Source organism: Polypterus senegalus, chromosome 4, assembly GCF_016835505.1.
Source record: "Polypterus senegalus isolate Bchr_013 chromosome 4, ASM1683550v1, whole genome shotgun sequence".
NCBI classification, from domain to species: domain Eukaryota; kingdom Metazoa; phylum Chordata; class Cladistia; order Polypteriformes; family Polypteridae; genus Polypterus; species Polypterus senegalus.
In genome coordinates, this window is record NC_053157.1 from 147,483,097 (window position 1) to 147,506,806 (window position 23,710).

Genomic DNA, 23,710 nt, shown 5'->3' on the forward strand with positions numbered 1-23,710 from the left:
TAAATAAGACTGACATGGCTTAATGTGCAAACAAAATTAACAGTTAAAAATAGCAAGTTATGTTAAGGTTACAACACTCGTGATTTTAAAAAGCAGACACAAAAAGAAGAAGAAAAAAAAAAAAAAAAACAACTCTTTACATGATTTGGCCCTTACAATATTTCACTCTGCCTTCTTAGTCCATGTCATCATTATTGACAGATCTTCCAGGTGTAGCTACATTTGACATGAGCTTATTGGTTTTATGGAAAATTAATAGAATGTTTCCATTAGATTTTTGTTATATGTAATAAATATACAGTGGCTGTAGGCAACATATTTGTACAGTGTTTATCACACCAGTTACTACTCATTTTAACACTTTGTTTTAACAGAGATAGCAGGAGACGTTTTAGGAAAACAAATATTGTCTTAATCTGTATCTGTAACATACAATAAAAAGAAATATGGCATGTTCATATGTGGCAAATTTAAACTGAGTAAAATATAATGCACAATAAAAACATTGTAATGGCTTCAGGATTGTCTGCAAGGACATTTTTGCTGTAAAGAATCCTTGAACATCCCACACAAAATCAACTCCTCAAAACAGACAAATCACTTGCAGGAGAAGTAAGTAATTGTAAGGAAGTAAACTTATTCATGCTCCACGTAAGTTTTTTCCAGGAATCACCAAGGTGCGTCTTTAAAGTATTTATACAAGATTCTGAGAATATATAAAAAACTGACACGATACTACTATTATCTTGGGATATGGATAAACTAATAAGTTATTTCTGCACATTCAAGAAAAGTCTTTAAAATATTTTTTAATATACTGCAGCATTAAAAATTACCTCTGAGTAACTGTCAATCAGAGCATGAATGAAGGTCCCAGCATCAGAAAGCATCAATAGTTTGACAGCATTTCACTTAAGAAAATACAGACGCCTGCCGATAGCAACACACTAAAATAGCACAATACAATCACAGCACAATGGCTATGCCACAGCACCTAAAACAATCACTTCTACAGCAAGTTTATCTCGAGACTCCTGATGCTACCAGGAGAACTACATGCACGCAGATGTAGTGTGCTACTTAACTTACTGATTTGTTAGATTATATTGGTTGGGGATATCTGCCACCTCAAGATTCCACCTGCTATCTGTGTTTCATTCTCCTAGTTTAAATGTCATGACAAAACTTGGACAACAACAAACCTCTTTATATATAGGCCCATTAACGCATTCTAGTGTAACAAATGTGGGGATTCTAAACTAATTAGATGTGAACAGCTTCTTGGTGGTTCTTAAAACGTTTTCATTTTCTTTACTTAATTAAAAAAAAGAAAAAGCTTTGAAATTTACCTTAGGGCCCCGTCACACTATACGATTTTTCCTGTGACTTTCAATCACAAACTTAACTGACAATATTAGGACTCTGGGTCCAGACATGTAGTCAGTCCACCATGTCTGCTCACTGAATACAACAAGACTGCAAGTCTCCCCAACAAAACAAAACAAGTCATAGAGATAGAAATGTATCCCCACCATGTGTAAGGCAGAGGTGGTGTAAAGATAGGTTTGTAACCAAAACAACAATATATTTTTTCTATTAGAGATGCAGGGGTGCGGAAATCCAACGCCCGACTCGTCCGACACGGGTAAATTGACCGCCGGACAAGCGTGTTTTCTGGTTTCAGTTGTCCGCGGACAAGTGCAATTTTTACCACTACTTTCAAATTTTAAACATTTGGAGTGCATTCGTGCGGAAACAGTCTACTTAGGCATGTTCTTCATGTCTCAAATTGGTATTCAATATTGTTTACAAAATGACAGCTGATTTTTCAAAGGGGAAGCACTCTTGTGGTCTTACATAAGTATTTTACCCTACTATTTACATGCTTGGAGATGCGGTCATTTTTTTATCATGCCAGCATTGCGATGTAATTTGATGATTTTTCATTATAATCGATAATTTTTATATATTATTGATAAAATTATTTTTTTCTACATAAAAATGCGGTCATTTCACCTACAATGCAATTGTTTTCGCCAGATAAATCTTGTTAGGCAGTTAATTTTTTCTGAAATTTGCGATTTCGCATAGGTTGTGATATATTGAGGAGTTAAGAAATTTATTGTGTGACATCAATTTTGATGAGCTGTCTATAGATTGTTTTTGATTAGAGAATTTTTCATATAAAACAAGTTGGTTTCGCGCTGTCAGTTTATTAAAAATAAAGAAAACATTCTAATGGCTTCCAAATGTTATGAAATATCAATAAAAGTCTTTACTTAGACGCGATTATTTTTTTCCCCCACAACATCTGTAATATTTACTTCTTTGGAAATGTACCATCTTGTGGAATTTCGAATACATCATTAGGAATGACCTGCGTAACCCATAATGCACTGCGGTAAGCACATTGTTCTCGCTATATGTGTGTTGCTGAAACTGAAACAAGTAGCATCGCGGAAGAGAAATGGATCATTTCTTGATTAAAACTGGCACAACAGGCCCTGAAAAACCTAAGGAAGCGTAGTAAGGCCACTGTGAAAAAAATACGGACACAGTAAAGACAAAAAAAAATGTAAATGTCGAGATTAAAGTCGACATTTTGACTTTATTCTCGACATTTCCACTTTATTCTTGTAGTTTATTTTGTTAGTAGAATGTCGCAAACTAAATTTCATCTTAAAATGAATGTTTCATTTACTAGAATTTCTCAAACCCCGTCATAAATTAATGTAGCACATTATATGCTTTATATTAAGTGTTCCCCGATCCAGTTGTTAATCTCTGCGCGCTTCTTACACTGACTTCCTCTTGCAGTGAGAGGTGCCGGCAGCAATCGCCGCACATTGACTTCATGATATTCCTGCTCAATGAACATTCAGAATACTAAGATAAATACTTGAAATCTTTTTCACGATGAAATGCATTAAAGCATGTATTAGACTTGGGTGGCAGGGGGCACGGTGGCGTGACTGTAGTGCTGCTCCCTTGCATTAAGGGGTCCTCAGGTCTCTGTTCAGTGTAGAGAAGTTTATGGCAGGTGTGACAAGGCTCCAAAAAACTGGATATTTAATTTGGTATCGCACGGGTTTATCTGAAATATTGTGTAAATGCTGGGTTCGTGATCTGGAGGTCGGAGACACGAACGCAGAATTCAATGGATGTTTTTCTGAGCGGGCTTTCTTTATTGCATGTTTGCTGTGTCTATCTTACGTACTAAACCCCCAGTTCCTATCCTTTGTCTTTCTCCATATAACCAATCACCACATGATAAACGTCTTTGTGCAATTAAAACTAGTTATAAACTTAGACCTCAGTTTTCAGAACTTTAAAAAAAAATTTCGTTATACATGTTTAATTATGCTATCCATTCGGAGGTCTAAGCTTATAACTAGTTTTAATTTCACAAATACGTTTATCTTGTGGTGATTGGTTATGTGCAGAAAAAAAAGGATAGGAACTGGGGGTTTAGTACGTCAGATAGAGACATGAGTCTAAAAGAAAAAAGTTGGTTCAATTGAAAAAGCGTTTTCTAAAGCTGAACGCTCGGAGGTTGAGCGTTATGCTAGGCTGTTCAATACTGCTTTTTTAGAAGAGTTTGACCCACGACCAGCTGTGGAATTCTGGCTGTCACCTGGCAACAGGCACATCACTCATCAAAAACCTGAAAAGTCATCAGCATTCACTTCTGCAGGACCATAAGTCCAGGAACCATGCAGTTCAGCTCAAGCAGAAATGAACAGCATTCAGTCCATGCGGTCCGAGGTGGTAAAGATTCTTGGGGGAGAAGATGTTGCAAGACAAAAGCTGAAGAACATGGCAGAAAATGAATCAGGACAGTGTTCTGTTATGTAACTGTAATATATGAAACAGAACTAGTGTAGCTATAATGAAGGCATTGTTTATTAGCCAGTTAAAATAAGGGAATCTTTTATATACTGTTCTAGAGCAAGGTGGCAAAATACTATTCCCTGGCAGAAAATGAATCAGGAAAGTGTTCTGTTATGTAACTGTAATATATGAAACAGAAACAGTGTCGCTATAATGAAGGCATACTTTAGTTAGCCAGTTAAAATAAGGTAATCTTTTATATACTGTTCTAGAGCAAGGTGGCAAAATACTATTCCCTGAAAGAACTTTTTTCAGTTTTAAAATGGAAGGCAGTTTTGGTATCAATAAAAGAGATCAGAAAAAATAAACTATTTTTCACTTTTGTTATTTGTTTATGGGCAAGTGAATTCAACTGGCGGACAAGTGGATTTTCTACGTTTACTTGTCCGTGGACAAGTAGAAACAAATTTGATTTCCACACCCCTGACTTGTATATAACAGTGTAGTGTTTCTGCTTATTAACACTATAACAAAGTGTTTCGCAAATATGAAATATGCTTTTTTACTGATTGAAAAAAATGAGGTCTTCCACAACAAGGCAGCAACCCAAAACAAACTTCAAAATCCACTATTAAATACAACTCAAGAAACACAAGGTAAATTTCTTGGAATGACCTTCAAAGACCCCAAACTTGAGCATCATTTAAAATCTGTGGGTCTATCTTAAAGTGGCTGTGCACACAGGACAGCACAAGAATATCTCACAGATGACATTTGGCCAAATGTGTCCAAACTATTGAATGACATATTTGATAGAATAATTCTAAATATCCACACATTAAATGGCATTTGATAATCCTGGAGAACACTGGTTGACAGAAGACACAAGAATCTCACAAACCTAACAGGAAGTCATGTTATTCACTTTACCAATATATTGTATATGTGCACAGTTAGCAAATGAACTCTGAAAAACTAATTTCTGTCTGTCTGGAGAAGAAATACTCCTGGTCTATAAGTACTGAAAGACATATTACACAAGTATACCAATACAGTTCAGTGTCTCATTTAGTAAATTACAACCATACATAAAACAACAACCCATTATTTGAAATATACAATTTTAAATTCCGGGGAAAGTGCTATAGAATCTACATTCTTGCTCAACTGTCCCAAAAATTTTAAATTACAATTGAAGATATCAGCAGCACTGGACTGCATGTGCCAAAATATCACTTGGATTTTATTGCACCTCTAGCTTCCCCAAACCTTGTTCAAAACCTAAGCTCACAGATCCCTTTGTGCTGAAAGTTTACCTTTAGAGCCTGTTCACATAAAACTTGGGTCCTGTGTTAGGATGTTATGATAGGCTTTGAATAACAGGACAGCAATTAGAGACGGGCTACTTTTTTGAGAAAGTAAATTACACTCTAAATTAAAAAACATTTTCAATGTATGATGTACAGACATCCTTAGACTTGGTACTTGCAGATGCCTTGAAGTCAGTCATTCAGATACGAGTCGATACAAAACTCCCAAAAAAAAAAAAAAATAAAAATAAAGTAATAGACATCAGCGTGCTGCCTAATACCAGGTTTAAATGATTTACTTAGTTTAGTATTCTCTGATCTTGGTGAAATGTCATAAGCAGCTCCTGAGGTCAGTACTGAGAACCTTTGTTTCTGTTGTACTAAAGATGTCTTTTATTATTAATAGATTTTGGGGTAATATTTCAAGTGACATCCATGGCTTTAAGGTAGCGATATAAAATCAAGACTAATGTTTATAACTGGGATGTTCATTTAAAAGCTATGTATAAGTGACCACATGGATGATCACAACATATGATAAATAACTAAAAATCAAGGACTCCATTCTTGTTCAGAAGCAATGTGAAAGGATAAGATCTTTGAATTTTATACACACAAAGTGCATTTCATCAAGACAGATTTACAACAGTTTTGTTTAGATAGAATGGGGTTAGATAATTTAGACACTAAAAAAGTACTTTCATTTCAGTAACAAAAAGGTAAAAACCTCTCTTTTTAGATTCAGTGTATTAGACAGGAGACTGAATAAAACTAGCATTCAAAAGTAAATAATTTTGTTGCTTCTTAATTGTGCACTGATCTCTACTACTAAAAGGCCTGGTCCTTGAGGAATGTGGCATCTAAGAACTGAATGATCATGCACAAAGAGCAAGCTACATGGCATACAGCTTATACTTAATTCCTTTCACACCTATTTTTTCAATACCCAACTTCCAATTTCTACATCCTACTTCCAAGAGATGATCAGTAATTTACAATATGCAAAGAGCTAATTTCTGCAGATAAATCAAGAAACTCCTTCCACTGAAATAATAAGGATCAAAAGGAAGACAACACGTTAATGATAACAGACACTTTAAAAAAAGTTGAGCTAAAACACCACATCAAGATAATAAACTTTTAAAAGAGGAATTACAAACGTGTCAATATTGGGAATAAAAATACAGCGAGAATTATCCTAGTTAGACTTTATAAATGATATCTAAGAATTCAGAATTCTAAGACTTTACTGTGGCAATTGCTTTACACACTATATATTTATTTACTGACCTTAAAAACATTGTTATGCTTTTCATCAATATAAAATAATTTATGGTCATAATAAACAGTTTAACATTCCTACCCAGTGTCATTGTATCACTTTTCAAGGTGAATACCCAACCTTTTACTTTTATTTGTGTTACACAGGAAACTAATGGTAAGAACTGAATACCCTGCACCTGTATCTTACAGCTATTTTCTACTGTCAGTAAAAATATGTATAGGTTAAAAATGGTGCATCTTGGGCTGGAGTTTACCTACTCGCCAAAACTGGACAAATGTGCACTGTAATGTCAAGTCTAAACACCATATAATATGTGAACCAAAAACTATCCACATTGACCAGGACTCAGATTTTGGTGGGTTTGTTGTATATACACTACAGTATATGGTATTGCATTTCAGTAATATGTAGTACAAATCAATGTTTTTCCCCTTTGCTTCCTTGATTCTGATAGATCTCTTATAGTTAAATACAAGTTCAACTAAAAATATTTACACCTTCTTTTAGTTGTGTTATCCCTTATTACACTTGTTTTTCAACTTATATTTCCTGTCTATCATCAATGTCAAAATGCTACTGTTGTTAGTCATTTGATGCAATAACAGTTAAAGCTGAAGATCACGCGGTAACTGGAATACACGTTTGTACAGTACTGCCAATGATAATCCAAATTAAAATTTTGGCCATTCAAAACCACCTCAAAAACTCCTAAATATGATAAATTAAAGACATCTCTTAATAATTATTTACTGGTAAATATCAACAGGGTTTTCCCAGTAACATTTTCCTAAACTGCTTAACAAACTGGCTAGAAATGCTATCCCGCCTAACAATGACAAAGCAATCATAGATACTTTTTTCATACATTTTTCACAGTAACAGAAAAATTTCTGACAACTGCAGCTATCAAGTGTTTTTGAAATGTTTTTGAACTGTTAGAAATAAGCAACTGCTAATCCAAATTTTGAGGGAGGTTTGGTTGGGGTTTATATGGGAAAATTAATACATTTCGCAAAATGCTGTTATCATCATTGCTGTATTTATCTATATGAGCACCATCAAATCAAATAAAATTCAATGTCAACTACTGTTGCTAATGTCAATAAATAAATACAACATCTCAGCATGTGCAGACCTCTCTATTGAGGAGCAGTGTCTGTGTTCATGACTCAATTTAAACAAAGACAACAGGCAAAAATGAAACTTGTGGCTGAGCATCAAGCCAAAAACCACTGCTTACTAAAAAGAACATGACTATCAAACTATGCCAAAAGACTTCCTTCTTGTTAACTCTCAAATTCTGGAACAATGTTTAATGGAATAAGAAGTGCTTAGAAAACAGAGTTCCAGTAAATGTCTAAAGAATTAATATTGTATTGTACAGCAAGAACCTGATTCAAATGTGTGTGTGTGTGTATATATATATATATATATATATATATATATATATATATATATATATATATATATATATATATATATATATATATATATATATATATATATATATATATATAAGTGAAAGAAGTGAAACTGAAGAAATGAAACTGTGGAATTGCCTGGAGCTGAAGTCCACTTCTAAATTTCAAAGAGGTGCCGCTACTGAGCCTGTTGTACATGCAAACATTCACAAATGTCACCAAAAACATAATAGGCTATTTGGTGGAATAGGCCAAATTTCCTCCAGAGACAAGTACATATAGATACAGAAAACTTCTGGTTCAGTTTATTACTGTTCAAAGTGGTAAACCCGTTATGTAGTTTAAAGGAATAATTAAGATTACTTGAAATATCTGGACATTACCTTACTTTTTAAAAAAGAAAATAGCAACATTTATGCCATTTACTCAAGACCTCTATAATACTGAATTCTAGATCACTCTGGAAAAAAAAATAAAATAATGCATTGAGTTATTTAGGACCAATGGTTTTTATGGCAATTTAATTCATGAGGGAAGACATAATATAAAAGCCAAGAAGTATTTCAGCTTTAGAAATGAGACTCCTACAAACATTGAGTCAAAGTCCTACCTACAGAGTAAAATGTGCAAAAAGGCAACAATACATCTTAATGATGTATCAATATATGTTTTCTCCTTTGATATTTGATTTTCTTTATCAAGAAGACAATGTAAATTATTAGCAAGAATGACAGATTAAATTATGCATCATGGAGATCTTTGTTTCTATGGCAGTCATTCCAAATTAGTGAGAAATTTTGTATTAATACACAGGCATAAGTAACAGCAAAGTCTGATCACTTCTGAGATATGACTTGAAAACAACACAGTAAAGGATGCTTTATCGAAATTAACAATCTTAAACTGACAAGTTGATTTGATAAAGGTTGTGTTAAAGTTGGGACAAACTGAAAAAAGGTAAAGATTTGGAAAATTAAGAGCATGAGGTATGTGACATTTGAAATTTGAAATAATCTGACTGGGGGAAATTGACATTACTCATTAGTAATGTTTCCACCACATACCGACGTAATGTATATTATGAGCAAATGTCATAAAAGTAAGTGATTTTCATTCAAATCTGATTTGAAAAGTGCGTGTGTGTGTATTTTTTTTATTAAAGCTTTAAGTTTTAAACTATTTCTGTAAATTAAGATATTTTGAGTATACACAAATATTGGCTTTAGTTTTACTTAAGTTTCAGTACTTAAAAATTTAAGAATAAAAAAAAAAAATAAAAAAAATAAAAACTTCAGAAATTGTAAACTCCTAGGGTGGGGTATGCCAGAATGAAACGCTGAGAACCCCTGGTTTAGCACAGACATTTTTAACAAGCTAAACTTCTTACATTGTGCATCAGTCAAGGGTAATGGATTTTCAAACTAAAGATGTATATTCTAGGGAACAGCCTAATAAAATACGCCCAATTTTTCAGGACCTGATATTATCAGTCAGGCTCCGTCCTACATTGTCTGTTCAATCCGAGCATCCACAACAGAATAACCAAGTCTGGGCAATTCTGGCATCATGCAAAGTGATAAATCTTGTCCCAGGACACTACTTTTTTAATTAAACTAAAATGTGCATTTCTAGATTGGTGCAGGAGGCAACTTCAATACTTCAAGAAAATTAGGGGTGGGTGGTATGGCCAAATATTTTTTATCATTAAAAATTGTCATGGTTGCAGTAAATATTACAATATAATCTTTATACATATACTTTGGAGACTGAATCTAGTTTAGGTGCTATTGTAGTCCCAAATTTATAGGTTAACAGTGTGTATGTGATGTTTCTACTCAGAAGAACTATTTTATTCAACTAAAGTAGTAAAATTAATTAATTTTTATAGTGCTGTATCCATGCGCAAAGCACTTGACAGAATTAATTATAATTCTTTGCATTTATATAGTGCTTTTCTCACTACTCAAAGCGCTCAGCAACTGCAGGTTAAGGGCCTTGCTCAAGGGCCCAAAAGAGCAGAATCCCTTTTGGCATTTTACGGGACTCGAACTGGCAACCTTCCAATTGCCAGTGCAGATCCCTAGCCTCAGAGCCACCACTCCACCCTAATTTTAGAATGAATAACTGGGAAAAGTAGAAAAAAGATCATATACACAATACCTGATACAAAACAGTACCAGCATAAAACACTAAATAAAGATACATACAGAAAACACAAAAGCTGTGAACTAGAAAAACAAATAAAAAAATCACAATGAAACGCAAAAATATGAACGCTGTGCTACAAGAAACCCCTGAACAAGTAACATCATGTGTGCTATAAATGCAAATTAGACATCCGTGCAGAATGTGTCAAAATCGATACGTTCTGCACAGAGGCAAGTTCATTGTACCATGTGAACATCACTGACAGAATAAAACCGAGTAATACAAGTAGCCACAATTTACACTGTGTGTTACAGACTCAAATGAAATGTATGTTTTAATTACAGTAATAATAATAATATCAGCTCACTTCTCAAAATGTGGAGCGCCCAAACATGAACCCATAAGTTTTTGGTTATAAGGCAGGAGTTCTTAACTCTGCACTATTCGTGTATCATGGTAAAAGTTTCTGTTTTAGGTATGTGTTTAGCATTTCTTGTCTCGCATTTCCTGTAATCTTAAACTTACACAGATTGTTGTAGATGCAGAACACACATGAAATGTATGGATTCCAAACAACGATATATTATCTATACTAATAAAAGTCAAAGCCCTCACTCACTCACTCACTGACTCATCACTAATTCTCCAACTTCCCGTGTGGGTGGAAGGCTGAAATTTGGCAGGTTCATTCCTTACAGCTTCCTTACAAAAGTTGGGCAGGTTTTATATCGAAATTCTACGCGTAATGGTCATAACTGGAAGCAGTTTTTCTCCATTTAATGTAATGGAGATGAGCTTCAATGCCGTGGGGCGGAGTTTCGTGTGACATCATCACGCCTCCCACGTAATCACGCAGTACATAGAAAACCAGGAAGACCTCAAAAAAGCGCTGAAGAAAACATGCATTATATAATTGAGAAGGCAGCGAAACAATAAGAAGCGAGCAAGTGACATATACAACCATATTGATGAGTTCTGCTACTTCGGAAACAAAGCACGATGTAAACCTACACTTTAAATTAAGTTCATAGACAGGCTGCCGCTGGCGTTTGTAATTTAGTGCCTGCCCATATAAGGCCGTCCGTCAGCGGCAATCCAATAGCAAACTGCCACTAAATATTCACGGGTGAAGGACTGTGCTTATGGAGAGGAAGATGAGATGGTCAGGGTGGTGTTTGACACAAACTCAGCGAAACTGCGAGAGAAAGTTTTAAGTGCCAGGACTAAGGTAACATTAAATACAGCCATGGACATAGCACGAGATGGCACCAGCACAGCTGGGAACCTTCGATGCATGTACACTGAGTGGCTCACGTGAACTGACGCAGTGCACAGATAAAAGCAACAGTTCCAAAGAGCGCTGAACAAAACCGAATTACACAATTGAAAAGGCAGCAAAAATATGAAGCGTCTGATACATACAAGCATATTCATAAATCCAACTACTGCGGAAACAAAGCACACGTTGGAAAAAGTCAATGTCCCGCTAAAGGAAGACAGTGTAAAAAACCCGTGCATGCAGTGTGTCAGGTCTCAGATAAAGAAGAAGACGAGCTGTTTATTGATGCAGTAAGAAACGAATCGATGAATGAAACCTGTCATCTTTACAACGATTGACAAACACGGAATGTAACTTGAACACAACACATCCTACAAATACGAACCTGATTGAAAGAAATAATGATAATCAAATCCTTGATGACAGCAACACTCAGTAACACTCACAAAACAAATACTGTATATTGACAGTCATGTTACGTTATTTTTAAAATGTTCCCTTTTCTTTTTCTAGCTTTTTTAACACACTACTTCTCCGCTGCGATACGCGGGTATATATATATATATATATATCCCGATCTACATACTCGAATAATGGATACTTTATTCGCCATCAATGATTGTTTTGGTAAAGCCATACTCAGTGTATTCATTAGATGAACGGTAAAAAAGTAAGAGCGAGGGAGGATGACTTATTGAGGCATGCAGGCTGTAGTGCGTCAACTCTATCTGAATTGCGCGATCACATTTGAAAAATATATCTTTTCAAGTTCTATTTAGTCCATATGTGTCAAACTCAAGGGCAGCCACATCCGCCCGCGTAATTATATCCGCCCGCGAGATCATTTTATATACTGTATTATTGTTATTAAAGCCCGGTATATGAAGCGCTGGTAACACAATAAACTACAGATCCCATAATGCAGCGCTTCAGCTGCCTTGCCGAACACTTACCGCGTTAATCAAGTCTACCTTATGATGCTGCAAGTTATTGCGGCTAGCTCACACGATGCTGAAGAGAAAAGTTGATTCTGAAAATAGAGCCTTTAAAACCGATGGGAGGCTGAGTATATGTTTACTGAACCCGTGTCTCATTTGTGGAGCTAATGTGGCTGTAATTACAGAATTTAATCTAAGACGGCACTATGAGACAAAACATCAGGGTAACCTGAATGCAATGCAGAAGATACAGAAAGCAGAATAATTAAATAAGAATCTGACACTTCAGCGGACGTTTTAACCGTGCACAATCACAAAGTGATTTCAAGTGAAGCTGCTTTTATGGGAGACACAAATGCACCAGTGCACCTTGCCCCACTTTCCCTGTTGCCAAGTAATGTTAAACCAAGTCGTCACTACGGTGTTCCCAAATCGCACTTTGCTGATAAACTGAGCGCACTGAGTTTGCACGGCGCTTTGGTGACTTTGAAGAACAAAAAAAGTCCGTCTACATGCGGCTCGAACCTTGTGCATGTTTGGTAGCACATATCTGTGTGAGAAGCTCTTCTCAGTGATAAAGACTAACAAAACAGCACACAGGAGTCGCCTCACTGATGAGCACCTGCAATCCATCCTGAGAATCTCCACAACACAGAACCTCACACCAAACAGAAACGAACCTGTGCCAAAAAGATGCCAGGCGTCCAGCTCTAAAATGACATATGAGCAAAGACAACTGAATGATTTGATTTGTTATTGCTGAAAGGAACACATTTTATTTATATTTCCAGGTTTTGTTATGCAGCATGTTCATATTTGAATTTGTATAATTTTGACAGGATATATTTTTATGGAGAGCAAAATCTTTTGGGATATTTAAAATCTAAGTTTATTTTTTATATAAAATTACATAAGAGTAAAGAAATTTGAATGTTTGTTCTTTTAATGTTTACTTTATTTCTAACTTGTATAATTTAGACAGGATATATTTTTATGGAGCGCAAAATATTATAAGTTGTTTAAGGTTTGAGTTGATTTATTCAGAATAATATTCCTGTCTGTTTTTACCATTCCTACCAAAGATATTTCTGTCGACTAAATAAAAATTCCTTCTATTTAAAATTTAAATAGAACTTGAACAAATACGATAGTTCATAATATCCACGCAGACTTGCACGTAAGAGCGGGAGTTATCCGTTTTAACAAGCAGCATATTGCACTGATACGAAATAGCTGTGTGTGTATATATGTAGATATGTATGTATATGTATATATATTTGTGTGTATATGTATGTGTATATATGTAGATATCTATCTATCTATATATATATATGTATATATATATATAACAACAACACTCATCACTCACAACAGTGACAAAACAATTACATTGACAATCATGTTATGTTATTTTCAAAATGTTTCCTTTTCTTTTTCATTGCTTCTTTAACACACTACTTCTCCGGCTGCGAAGCGCGGGTATTTTGCTAGTTTACCATATACAACTCCAGGTTACCTCACACCCAGATAAACACACTTGAGCTCTGAGAATTTTGCGACTGACATCAGCTCTATCGGTGGTGGATGGGATAGCAGGCTGCTTCCGCTAATTGACACATTTGCAAAACAAAAGACGCTGATGAGGAGCGGTGCGAAGAAATTTCCGGTGGACCAGGATTATGATTATTTTTGTAGGCTTCAGGGATTCTAGTGTTAATAATCTTTACTGATGATATAACTCATGATGACAGCAGCAGAATGACTACAGAAGTCTTACAATTGGTAGAGAAATGCATCTGAACTACTTGGAAGGAACCTCATCATGGAGCAACACAATGATCCCAAATATACTGTCAACTCAACGAGGGACTTTAGCAGATACGAACAAGTGGAAGGTTTTTAGACTGGCCAAGTCAAACACCAAATATTGACCCAAATGAGCATGCCTTTTAACTCCTGAAGAGGAGACTGAAAGGAAAACAAAAAACCCTGAAACAAACAACAACTTAAAAGGCATAACAGCATGGAAAAAAATAACAAAAGAACAAACTAATAATATTGTGATGTCAGTAATGCACAAGCTTCATGCAATTACTGCAAAGAAGACATTTGCAACCAAATATTAAGCTTTATTTACTTTAATACCATCTGTTCCTATACTTTTGCTCATCTAAAAAAAATGGATTGTCTTCTACAAAAGGTACCATCTTCTATATTGATAAACAAATCTAGATGTCATTACCGGGAAATATTTATCTATTGATCTTAAACCCAAATGTCATCAGTGTACAGCAAAAACAAATAGAATTCCCTTTACTTTCCCGTCTTGTATTCTCCTTTTTTAATGCTATTTCCAGAACTGTGGATGTAAGGCTGTCTTCGCTCCACAATCTGGAGAAGGCTGCACAAAAGACAATATATGCATGCGTTCTAACTGCTTAGGCAAACGAATTATATGAATGTAATGCGGGGATCCACCCCTGCTTGCTTCGCTCGCCCAACCCCGGGTTTGGTTAACCAGATACACAATTTAAAGAGATTGTTATTTTCATGGGAATTGTTACATATGCATTATTTTCATTTAAACTTTAAAACTTTTGTAAAAACAATACTGTACTTGTCCTTTATTTCCAGCCCGAGCATGGTTAAATCTCTTTCTCGCAGAACGTATAACGCTGCTCGTGTTGTAAAAAGAGGGGGTGGGGTGATTGAACTTTTAATGTCAACTTAATACCTGAAACGATTTACATATACCAACAACATATATTTTTTATGCATTATATATGACTACATAGCTGAGGACTTAGTAACCAAATCTGCTCACAATTTTCCTTCACTTATAAACCACTCAAGAAACTTATTCCTACTTGTGAAGACCCTCAAGATAACTTTTGTTCAGTTAAACATCACGGATGTCTTTTGGACAATAATCAAAGTAGTGAAGTTCCTGCACACAACCTTCAAATACTCATTTTATTTTCCAAACCAGTCTTATTCATTATGGAATTATGGCTCCTGAAGCAGTAAATAAAATTGATATAATTGAAATTATGTAAAGGAGCTTAGTTTGCTTAACTTGTACAAGTTTATACAGTACCTAAAATAAGTATACCATACTTCTTACATATACTCCAAGTTTCTGTTTGTGGTATACAGATTTTCAGTAATTAAACCATGCCTCGCATGAAAGTATTACAATACCTATTTTAACTATCTAAATAGAGATCCAACTTCAATTATTAACAAGAAACTGTCTTAATTCACCAAGCACAATCATTCGCAAATCAAACACAAAGTTGCTCAAGTATAAAAAGGCCAACAGTGTTATGCTTTACTTTGGCGGTGTTAAATATAGCTCTATGCCGGAGGTTATGGGCAGGAAAATGACTAAGCATTAACCTATGGCCTGTATACAGAGATCTCACCAACAACCAAAAAAAAAAAAAAACAAAGACAAATAATTAACTCAAAAGCTTCTTACAATTTGTTCAAGAATGTAAATGCACAAGTTCCTTGGCATACGAGGTTGAATCTACTTCTAATAACAAGCAAGTAGCTGAGAGGAAAAAAAAATACTATCCATGACCATGACCTTAAAACATAGCAGGCATAACAAAAAAGTACAAAACAGTATAGTGCAGATGATAAAGAGAGGTAATGCCTTACCATAACACTGAAAGAAATAAAAATTTGATCAAAATGAGCTCCACATTTTCTGTTGCATCAACGTGTTAACATTAGGATCAGCTGACAAATGAACACTGTTCACAACAGAAACACTGTGCCGCTAGTACAGCTAAAAAAAACCTCACAGTACAGAATGCCAGCTATCTGGAGAGCAATTATGGTGCACTAACTAGACTTTCAAGAAATCTTTCAGCATGTAGAAAATGTATTTTAAAATTATTTCTTAATATAGAATCTGAATATGTACAATACTATATTTGACCTTCAAAAGACAACTTTAAAAAAAAAAGAGCACTGTGAATAAATCCCTGCTCCAAGTATTTGTTTTACTAATAAACATATCTTTTCTCCGAATAATAACATCCGTCTTGAAATTTTTAATACAGTAATTTATCTAACCAACATTATTCCTAACACGGTCATTAATTACAATCTTTAAATTTTTTATACATTTTTATGTATGTAAATCACTGGCAGATTAAGTGATTTGATTATGGTCAACTAGTAAGCAACTTTAAATGGACTGAAACAGCTATTTTTGCTTAACATATACATTAGGCATGATGTACCACACCTGCTCCATATCTCACATCAGCATAACCATATCTCACCTCAATCAGCCTGACTAGGGCATCTAGTAGTCTTACCGAGGATAAACCAGGGTGAGTTAGAGAGACACAGGCAAAATAACAAAAATATCGTAATATAAAAAAAAAAAAAAAAATTTTAAACAATGTCCCAGCTAACTACATTATCCCCACTTCTCAGTGCTCTAGGGCAGTGTCTCTCAACCTTCATGGTCACTGAAATGAGAGTGAATAAAACCGTGGATTGTGGGTTTGGAAGAGCTGGTTTACCCTTTGGTGAAACAAGTGCAGATGTCATAGCCCTTTCCCCCTTTGAGACAAGTGCAGATACAAATGAGGATAAATACTGAGCATTGCCGCAAACTACTCACGTGACCAGTAATGGAAGACCATGACCCACCAGAACCTGAGTGATTGAGAAATACTGGCTTAGGGTATATAGCCTCAGATTATGTACACCCTTCTCCTATCCTTACTATGGCTGCTCAAGAGTACTGTTGTGCATCCTCCACTAGTGACAAGACTCAATGCTGCAAAAATGAAGACTATCTTTGGCGTCCATCTCTCTATTTTCTCCACAGACTGCTCTATGCAACATAACACAGAAAGAAAGCCTTCATATCTTCAAATCTGTAATTCACAGTCAGCAGAGCTGACTTCAAATACTATCTTGTAAGTAGTCTCTTTTTTTGGGTCCTATTAACTAAACTGGAACGGCTAAATTTTCTCTCTATCACACCTCTGTACCTTGCACCAGGATGCCTCCTCACACCAAAGCCCAGATGAGCACTGTAGGGCCCCATGCACTCGCTTACTATCATGGATATGCACACCTCTGTGCTGCTACCTTGCCATTTCCTCCAAAGCGCTCTCTTCTGTACCACCTTTCAATGTTCAAGGTAAGTGCCCCAGTATATCTACTTAAATACAAAAGATAACCTATAAGTAGTTATACACACACACACACACGTAAACACTGTCCCCCATTGTGCGACTTGTGACACTAGGCCTCATTAGCTACTAACAGAAATGAGCACTGTGCAATAACCACTGCACAGTAACACACAAATATCTTCATGGTATCTGTCTCTTCATGGAGCTAACTTTTTGTCAAAATGGAAGGCTGTTTTCTGTTGTACATGCTTGCAGTAGTTTGGTAAAGTGTTACACATTCTGTACATGTGTATGTAACACTGTAAGTAGAAACTTGAATCAAGGTTAATTCTTTGAGAAAATAAAACGACAACAAAATTCATTTGATCCAATGCTACGTACTTGACATTAAAATCTTTACAGGGAACAATTACGCTAAAAATATGTTTTAATTTTCAACTTTTTAAAATGCACTACAGTATTTTATATAAGCAACGTTGCTACATGTCATAATTCCAGTTACTGGGACCTGCTGATAACTTGGTATAATCCTGTAAATAGCATAATGTGAGTCATCGTTTATTTTGAGAAAAACTACGGAGGAATTGCTATGAATGATATACTTTAAAAACTGGCTTCTAATTAGATGAGACACCTAAATAAATTAACATTTGAGCCAACAAATAATGAATTAACCAAAGGATTTTTAATACAGACAAGTCATGTAATTGAATCAACAATATTATCATCAAATACATCATTCACAGCTACAGCCATAACATTTTCATAACTGTGTTACTAAAATGGCATTCCAAGTAAAGACTTAAAAATCGGAGGCAAAACATTGGATTATTTTTCTACATTGTTTATTATGTAATAAACAGCAAAACTATATGAAGTCAGGAGTTTGATTTGTAAAAATAGTTTACTGACTAAGGTGACCAACTAAATTTAATACAGACAGATTAATATTGTTAAGTTTATAATTATGGTAAACATACCAAGACTGAATTATTTTTAGTGTCCCCTTTAAGACAATGTATCTTCGTAGTGGGCATGCGCTGATATTGTTAGTCAGTTCTTTTTCAGTTCATTATTTTGCATTTTTGAAAGTAATGTATTTCACATTCAAACTGGTGTGCTTATTGAAGACTAACATTGGTAGCAAAGGATGGCTGGGAGTTACAAAAATTCCTCCTGTTCTCAACGAAAAATGATCGTATGAAAGCTGGAATAATGAACTTTAAATTTGGAGACAAGTGACTGACTTGGAAAAGAAAAAGCAAACGCTTGCTATTGCACTTTCGCTTACAGGCAGAGCACGAGATACAGTGCTAGAAATACCGGCAGAAGACTTAAATAAATACATTGGTATGGATAACTTAATTCAAACACTCGATAGGGTATTTCTGAAGGTGGAAAATGACCGGGCTTATGAGGCATACTCGTCCTTTGATAATATAAAACGGGGCAAAGCGGGCCAGACGTGATATTGGATGTTTGTAGCCTGACATCCAACGTGAAGTATGCTACAGTACAAAATATACATCAAACAAACAAACAAAATAGTGAGGAAACTGAAGTCTGAACATATTACATTAAAATTTCAACATTAAGCGCATGATGACTCATTAAAACTGGTCCAGTTTAGTAATGCTTCTCTTGGGAATTTGGTTGATGGTGGTACCCAAGGTGGACACTTCTTAATATTAATGAGCGAAGATGGTACATTCTCACCACTCTGTTGGCAATCTAAAAGGATAAGAAGGATTGTTTGGAGCACTCTTGCAGGAGAAACATTTGCTTTGGCAGATGGAATTGACAATGCAATGTTTCTTGCAACTCTGTTCTCAGAATTATATAAAGGTTGCGCAGACAGGAATATTTTGCCTATTACATGTATCATTGACAACTACTATCTTGTGAATGCCATCAAATCTACAAAATGTGTCACAGAAAGAAGACAGATTGCAGATCAGCTCTACAAAAGAACTCTTACACTCTGGTAGGATAGGCCAAATACTTTGGTCAGCTACAATGGAGCAGCTGTTTGACAAAAAAGGGTGCATCAGCTTAATGAAAGCTTTGAGTGACAGATATGGCATTTTAAATAAACATTATACATGTTTATATCAAAAAAGGGGGAGATTGTTAAGTTTACAATTATGGTAAACATACTTTGACTTAATTAATGCTATTGTCCCTTTAAGACAATGTATCTTCCTAGTGGGCATGCACTGATGTTTGTATTGCAGTTCTTTTTCAGTTTGTGTTTTTTTGCATTTTTGAAAGTATTTCACGTTCAAACTAGTAGTGCTTATTGAAGACTGACAAATATAACACATATTGCTTTACTGTGAAATGTAGATTTATATCACATTTTCTAAAATAATCACATATTAAAAATTCATCAGAAGCAGCAAATTATAAAGATACAGGACTATAAGGGATTGCCAGACTGCTCTCAACTGTAGATTATAGACTGATTCTCAATTAAAGGATTACAAGGTAATTAAGAGTTTATTTTAGCACACCACAAAAATAATAATTTGCATAAACAAACAGAATACTAGTGAAAATATCACATAAACTGAAATAATTGTGCTTACTTGGGAAATACTACATAAACATTAGCCCTAACACGCCAATTACTAGAAGATATATGCACAGCATTTTTAAACCCTTTCCATAAATTCTTAATAGGATTAAAAGCAGGATTCTATCCAGGCCACTCAAGGACATACAATTATCTAGTCACATAAATACAATTCTCCCTTTAATTCTGGATCACTGTCTTGTAGAAAGTCAGTGTGTGTCCCCAATTTAAAGTTGTTAGTAGACTGGCCCTGGTTTTCCTTTAATATTTTTTTATGAAGCTGCTTCCAAGTTTAACTCAAATGCCGGAAGTGATACAGTTACTGATATTCTGTATGAAACTCATTTGACAGTGCTACCAATTTTTGACAACAGAGATGGTATTGAGCAAGAAATGAACAATATGACAGCTTAGTCATAGTTATTGCTTTGGATAGAAAAGTTGTAATTTTGTCCTGTCTGCTCACAATTGTTGAGAGTTTAATCATAATTTCTATTTCTTTCTATAAATCCTAATTCTCAGGCATCAATGAACAGAAGAAGGATTTGCTAAGTAGAAGTGGGCAAAAATTCCTCCAATATAAAGAAGATACAGATGAACCTGAACAGAAAACAATTATTTAGCAGTTATTACTCCTACCTATGTTGTGCAAGCTACTGGATACCGGGGTGTACTTAAAATACTTTTTTCACATATGGTTTCTGTCTGTTGGTTTTAATTTTTGAGTAAAACTAAAATTCCAAAATGCAATCTTTTTCCTGAGGAAATATCTAATTTTAGAATCTGGTGAGGACTGAAAGCAGTGTACCAACTGAAAAACCATAGAACTGTGTACAAACCAGCACAAATTACATTTTTGTTGAATGGTAAATGTTTGTTTTTAATCTGCAACAAATTTTCATTACATTTACATTTCATTACATTACAGCAGAAGTAAGTCTTGGCATATAAGAATACTATTTTTAACAATCAATGGTCAAATGGTAAATTCTAACTGTACAAGCTTAATTTTATTACAATACTAAAAAAAAAAAAAATTGATTTTGTGTCTGCAAGGAACATCTTAACACACATCTTATAACACCTGCGGCCTCAAGGTGCTTAAAGTATGACAAGAAACCAATTGAGGAAAATACCTGAAACAGAATCTATAATTTGGTCCAAACTATTAATTACTGTGGCAATTCTTGTCAGAAACACTGACAACTTTTTGGTGACTTGCTCTAAGCCAAACCCATAACTGCATGGAGAAAATAATTACTAAAGTCGTCTCCTGAAATCTTGTAGTTTTATCCAATTCACAAATGAAACCTGCATTAAATAACTGTTTGGGGTAATAAGTGAGATATTATTAGAAATGTTGGGGAATTACACCAAGATCAGTGCTCATACAAATCTGCCGCCATCAGAAGTCTACACTGTGCTCAATAAGAAAACTAATATGCATGCGTGCACAGGTATTGTACTTGCTGGAAACATCAGCCGAGTTTTTATATCATAAAATAATATATTACAATACTGAACAACAAATGTAAAGCTTGTTTAAATAAAAACATAACATTTTTGAACATTTTAAAAAGGAAAATAACACTTACTTCATCAGAGGCTGAACGCAGGCATTGCACAGCTGCCTGTTTCTTCATTTCCTCAAGACTCAAGTCTGTACTCTTCTTTTTGCCCTTCCCCCATTTTTTACCAGTACCCTTCTCCCAGCCTAAAAAAATGTCATTTTCCTAGGAAGAAAAAAACAATAATTACTAAAATTACCACACTTGTTTTAAACTCTTAAATGCATAAAATACACTGACAGTAATAATACAGGAATTGGAATCTGAAAGATACAACCAACTTCTCAAGCCTTATTTACCTCTTATGTGTGAATTGCTCAGTCCAATTGGACAGTGTCACGTAAAATAGTAAATTAGATCTATTTGTATCGAATCTACAATAAAGATACAAAGTGAATATGTTGCTCATTACAGATCACAAATTGTTTCCGAATTATCAGAAAACATTTGCTGAGATATCTGTAATTACTCTTCTGTCACTACAATTTAACCATATCATTTTTATCAAATTGCTAATATTGCAACACTGAAACCTTTTACTTCATATTGAGTACTAAAGTTCCTTTTATACTAGGTACAAATCCAGGTGATCCGCTGTGTGATGGTGTGTGTGGCAATGCACTAAGTGCATGCTCCCAGCCTTCCATGTTAACAGGCAGCCAAAACATGGCAAACTCAAGATAAAGATAGCTTGGAAATTTGAAACTTTGCTGAGAAGCCATGAGGCAGAAGTGCAATTGACTATTCTCTGTAACTCCTACTCATGTAAATCGAAGATCAAGGTTACAAGAATAATAAATAATCACTCATATGAAAGAGTACTTCTCACAATCTATACTAATAAAAGGCAAAGCCATCACTCACTCACTCATCACTAATTCTCCAACTTCCCGTGTGGGTGGAAGGCTGAAATTTGGCAGGTTCATTCCTTACAGCTTCCTTACAAAAGTTGGGCAGGTTTTATATCGAAATTCTACGCGTAATGGTCATAACTGGAAGCAGTTTCTCTCCATTTACTGTAATGGAGATGAGCTGCAACGCCGTGGGGGCGGAGTTTCGTGTGACATCATCACGCCTCCCACGTAATCACGCAGTACATAGAAAACCAGGAAGACCTCAAAAAAGCGCTGAAGAAAACATGCATTATATAATTGAGAAGGCAGCGAAACAATAAGAAGCGAGCGAGTGACATATACAACCATATTCATGAGTTCTGCTACTGAAACAAAGCACGATGTAACCCTACACTTTAAATTAAGTTCATAGACAGGCTGCCGCTGGCGTTTGTAATTTAGTGCCTGCCCATATAAGGCCGTCCGTCAGCGGCAATCCAATAGCAAACTGCCACGGGTAAATATTCACGGGTGAAGGACTGTGCTTATGGAGAGGAAGATGAGATGGTCAGGGTGGTGTTTGACACAAACTCAGCTTAAACTGCGAGAGAAAGTTTTAAGTGCCAGGACTAAGGTAACATTAAATACAGCCATGGACATAGCACGAGATGGCACCAGCACAGCTGGGAAACTTCGATGCATGAACACCGAGTGGCTCACGTGAACTGACGAGTGCACAGATAAAAGCAACAGTTCCAAAGAGCTGAACAAAAACCGAATTACACAATTCAAAAGGCAGCAAAAAATATGAAGCGTCTGATACATACAAGCATATTCATAAATCCAACTACTGCGGAAACAAAGCACACGTTGGAAAAAGTCAATGTCCCGCTAAAGGAAGACAGTGTAAAAAAAACCCGTGCATGCAGTGTGTCAGGTCTCAGATAAAGAAGAAGACGAGCTGTTTATTGATGCAGTAAGAAACGAATCGATGAATGAAACCTGTCATCTTTACAACGATTGACAAACACGGAATGTAACTTGAACACAACACATCCTACAAATACGAACCTGATTGAAAGAAATAATGATAATCAAATCCTTGATGACGGCGGCACAGTGGCGCAGTGGTAGCGCTGCTGCCTCACAGTTAGGAGACCCGGGTTCGCTTCCGGTCCTCCCTGTGTGGAGTTTGCATGTTCTCCCGTGTCTGCGTGGGTTTCCTCCGGGCGCTCCGGTTTCCTCCCACAATCGAAAGACATGCAGGTTAGGTGGATTGGCGATTCTAAATTGGCCCTAGTGTGTGCTTGGTGTGTGGGTGTGTTTGTGTGTGTGTCCTGCGGTGGGTTGGCAC

At 35.5% G+C, this 23,710-nt stretch overlaps 1 protein-coding gene across 5 annotated transcripts in view; it reads right to left on the reverse strand.

The window, feature by feature from the left end:
- kiaa0232 (KIAA0232 ortholog) overlaps nucleotides 1–23,710 on the reverse strand; it is a 132,482-nt gene that overhangs the window by 42,719 nt on the left and 66,053 nt on the right. For 4 of the 5 annotated variants that reach the window (XM_039751441.1, XM_039751439.1, XM_039751440.1 and 1 more), the window contains exon 3: nucleotides 21,551–21,688. In XM_039751441.1, coding sequence (XP_039607375.1) covers nucleotides 21,551–21,688 — 138 coding nt within the window. Of the gene's footprint in view, nucleotides 1–15,878; nucleotides 16,001–21,550; nucleotides 21,689–23,710 lie in introns of those variants that run through there. The other variant, XM_039751443.1, reaches the window with a different exon arrangement.